Source organism: Hipposideros armiger, unplaced genomic scaffold (genome assembly GCF_001890085.2).
Source record: "Hipposideros armiger isolate ML-2016 unplaced genomic scaffold, ASM189008v1 scaffold_415, whole genome shotgun sequence".
Classification (NCBI taxonomy): Eukaryota; Metazoa; Chordata; class Mammalia; order Chiroptera; family Hipposideridae; genus Hipposideros; species Hipposideros armiger.
This window is the reverse complement of record NW_017731765.1, coordinates 964,500-968,886: the sequence shown is the minus strand read 5'-3', so window position 1 is coordinate 968,886 and position 4,387 is coordinate 964,500. Positions and strand designations below refer to the sequence as shown.

The following is a 4,387-nucleotide window of genomic DNA, read 5'->3' as shown; positions in this document are numbered from 1 at the left end:
TAAAACTATCATAGTTTCATTTATAAAATTTTTAAAGAATATTATTCACATAATGGTGATTATGTAAAAATATATTTATGGCTCTCAAATAATTTTTAAATTGTTGTGAGGGACAGGATTGGCTCTTCCAGGGGTCGGCAAACTTTTGAGATAGAACGTACCCCAAAGAGCTGCATGTGGCTTGCGAGCCACAGTATGCCGACCCCTGATCAAGAGGAACCCAATTACATAAATCATGGCAAATACATATAGAACACTATGTAATCATTAAAAATGATGAAAAAATACCTATAACAGTCTTATTAATTATTGCTTTGCTTACCTTTTCAGTTTCTGGTTACTCCTAACTCACTTACTTCTGCTTTACTGGAATAGTGGTAATTTTATAATAGGCTGTAACATTTTATGTAATACTCAGAAGTGTTCTCTATATGCTTCTAATACGTATTTTCCTTCACTAGAATAAATTCCTCAAGAACAAAAGCCCTTTTTTTATTTTAGTCTGTACTATGCCAGCAGCCTGGTAAACGCTTGAAATTTGCTAAGTGTTTCAGGACTTAAAATTGTGTTAGCCCACAAAGTAGGCAAGGAAATATTTAAAAAACAATTTAAAAATTAGCAATGCACGATTTTCCCCTCTATCTTCCCTCAGACATTTGTACTTGCTCCTACCCTCACACTTCCCTTAATAAAATAAAATTTATCTAGTAATTAGCATTATCAGGGACTGTGTTAGGCATCATTAAATCTTTACAATGCACCACAATGCGGTGGGTCTGATTACCCTCATTTTAAGCCCTAAGATCACAGAAAGAGGCTGAGCTGGGATTCAAACTGAAGTGAAGCACACTCCTAAGCTTGTGCTCTTAATCAGTACACTGTATTGTCTCTCTAGTATTTCTTTGTGCATACCCATCTCTGAATTTATAATCATGATGAAATCTGAAGGGTGCTTCTTTTTTTTGAAGCATGGGAAGAGCTTTCATAGATATTATAAAAAGCGAGCCCCATTTATCTGTAAATAGATATAATGTTAGAACATGGTAGGTATATAAAAATGTTCCCTGAATTAAGGTAGTTGCTATTATTTAAGAAAGAAACATCTCCTCTGGAGTTACATGGTAAGAGAAATCGAAAGCTTCTGACTCCCAAATTGCTGCCTTAGTTCAAGGTACCCCAACCCAATCCTTAAATATATCTCAAAAAGGATACAGACATGACTCTTTAAGTCATTTCTCAAACCTCTACGAACCAATTCATAAGCTTCTTCCTTTTTTCCCAAACAGTTCAATGTTAATCCTTTCATAGCCAGGGTTTCTGTTTTTAAAAAAATAAGGAGTAAAGGTAGAAAAAAGAAATGAAATGTTAAAAATAATTAACAAAAAAGGTAACCATAATCTCAAAAAAAATGTTACATTACCCTAAGAACTGAAAACTTCGAGAAGGTTGTTGGGAAATTTTCCAGGTTTGCACACAATTAAATTATTTTAAAAATTGACAAACCAAGTTAAACCACATTTCTATACTTTAGGCCTCCATAGTTTATTTTTCAAAAAGAAGGTATAAAATTGCATGAATATCTGGTAATTCATATTTTAACAAGTTACAATGGATCTATTACAGTTCTTCAGGGAATTCCATGTAATGAACTTATATAATCACTCCTTTAAAGTATGAAAAACTTGATCTTGAAACAGACTTTTATTTACCCTTTGAATCCAAATTACATAAAAATTAAATTCACTGTTCAATGATTAAAACATAATCATAAATGTTTATAGTGATGTATTATCCTGAGGAGAAATCAACATTTATAGGAAATTACAGCTAAAGAAATTGAAGCAAAAGGGACGTGGGGAAAAAATCATATACAAATCATTATAAATCATGGATAAATTTAAAGGAAAAGAAACAAACAAAATATATTTGGCTAATAGACAAATTAGCAAGGAACTGTAGAAAGTAGCCCTTTGTTGTCAAACGAGTAAAATCGATTCTTTCAAGTTTTACCAAACATCTTAAAGTGCCTTACTTAATGAAACTCTGGGTGGCCATTAAGTTATGTACTGTTAAAAAGTATTTTCAGTTCAATTATGTTACTTCATATGCAAACTGATTCCAGATATGTTAAACACGAAGAGAAACTGCATTTTAGAAACAATGAAATCTGGTACTCTGCTGTACTGAAATGATCATTACATTAGGAAAAGTTATATTACCAGTATGCATACTTTAGAAATGAATATAAAACCACCTAATACCCAGCAGGCCAGCAAAAATATTTTTTAAAAAACAAAAAGAGATAAATTTACATACTTTTATTCCCACTGCTTTCCATCTCCAAACAATTTTATTATTACACTGAAAGTATACAAGAGTAAAGAAAGCTAAGACAGAACTATTACACTCTCGCTTCAATACTAAGAGAACATTATCAAATTAATTACCAAAGAGCCATGTTTCCTAACTGTACAAATCAGACCTGTGAAAGCTTATTTTTCCTTTGCCTGTTCACAAGTTTAGCTACACACTCTTCCCTTACTCTACAAACATCTCACTATCCAATCTTCTACCATCACATTGGCAAAAGCTAAAAAAACTTTCAGAACATTACAGTATATAAATTATATCTTAAACATGACTATCTTGAAAAACTAATTAAAATACAATGCTAAATAAAAAGATGTTGGCTCATCAGCAAAGGACCATAATGAACACTTTCTGAATAAGCTTATTATAAGGAATAAAATTCTCCAGCTCAACCAAAGTTCTAAAGCAAATTTTTCTTATACCATCTTAAATAAAATTATTTGTCAAATTTAAATAAGCATATTTGTCCCACTAGGTTCTTCTACCTTTCCTACAGTGCTTTTATTGAAACTAGGAATAAATCAGAACTCAAGAGAATGTGTTGTTTTCTTGACATTAAATTAAAAAAACAGTATTAAACATATTCTCACAGGAGCCAAGGACAAGACAGTCCATTCTCTCTGGAAAATAGTTAAGGCAGCTGGGAGTGACAGAACCCAAATAAGTAAAACCAGACAAGTAAGCAAAGCCTTCTCTACTTAAACTTACTTACAAGTAAGTATATAGAAGTTACACTTACCTCCATGCTCTGCAAATTTGGGGTTAGAGAGGATTTGCTTACAGAATTTCAATCCATTTCTATACTGTTTATGTTCATAACATCTCTGTGAAAACAAGAAAATTTGAGTTTAGCAAGAAATGAAAAAAATATTAAATTTAATGCTAAATTTCTGATTCTGTTAAGTACAACAGAATGATCAAATGTTATTTCCATATTCTCCTAAATCCTACTAAAATGCCAGTAAAAAATACATAAAAGGTTCAAATACAGAAAGTAAAGGCAAAACAAAAGGATAGAAAATAGATTAGGAAAAATAAGAACATTAGCTTACTTCAAAAGATCCTACAAGTGTTATTTGAAAACTGAAAAAAAAAGTAAAGGCGTAGAAATTATATTTCAAAATAACATTTTCTTTTTAACTGAAGAAGTCTCTCAAGCTGCAAAGGGACAAACAAGGGCATGCAAACTAATGAAGGGAAAAAAAAAAAGACCCGCACCATGGCACATCATAATGAAATTTCAAAACCTGGAAATAAAGCAAAAGTCCTTAAAAACTTTCAAAGTGGAGGGGAAAAGCATACCACACAAGAAGGATATGTAATCAAAATGGCACTGAACTTTTATTTCAAAGTAACAATGGAATATTGCCAAAAGCCATATACACAGCCTTCAAAATACAGCAAGAAATTAAGTTTCAACCAAGAATTTTATACCCAGCCAAATTATCAATCAAGTACATGGGTAAAGTGAAATTTTAAGGCTTCTCAGAAAGCTGAAATTTTATTTCTATGCACTTTTCCTTAGCAACCTATTAAAAAGGATCAAGGCAAATTAAAAAAAGATAACATAGAACTTAGTAAACATGGAATCTAACGCAGAAGGAAAAAAACCAAAAAACTAGAGAAACACCACTCCAAAATGAAACAAGAAGCCAAAGGCCACCATGGAATAGATCTCCAGCAAGGGTAAAAATAGAACTGATGTACTTAATAATACTGAGAATATTTACTTATAAGCACACGACAGTAATACAGGCACATTTGGGGGAAAAAATAAAGGCTTATATACGAAAGGAAGTGTGGTCTTAGTGTAATATTTGACTTAACATGAACAATATACGCATAATTATAAAAATGTAAACATTCAGTACTGATATTGTGATATAACTATAATGGGAAAGTGGGCAAATGTGTGAATGACATAGTTCTAAGTCCTCATTTTCCATAACCAGAAGTCAATAAATGTCTAAAAGTCATGTATCAAGAAACAGTGATGTTATTTATTCATTTATTTATT

General features: G+C 31.5%; 1 protein-coding gene across 1 annotated transcript in view; it reads right to left on the bottom strand.

Annotated features, from left to right (window-relative positions):
- The window catches only part of NAA15 (N-alpha-acetyltransferase 15, NatA auxiliary subunit), a 70,123-nt gene that overhangs the window by 39,791 nt on the left and 25,945 nt on the right, over positions 1-4,387 (bottom strand). The window contains exons 2-3 of the mRNA XM_019664048.1: positions 3,110-3,194; positions 1,217-1,317 (exon numbers count right to left, since the gene is read on the bottom strand). Coding sequence (XP_019519593.1) covers positions 1,217-1,317; positions 3,110-3,194 — 186 coding nt within the window. The remainder of the gene's footprint in view (positions 1-1,216; positions 1,318-3,109; positions 3,195-4,387) is intronic.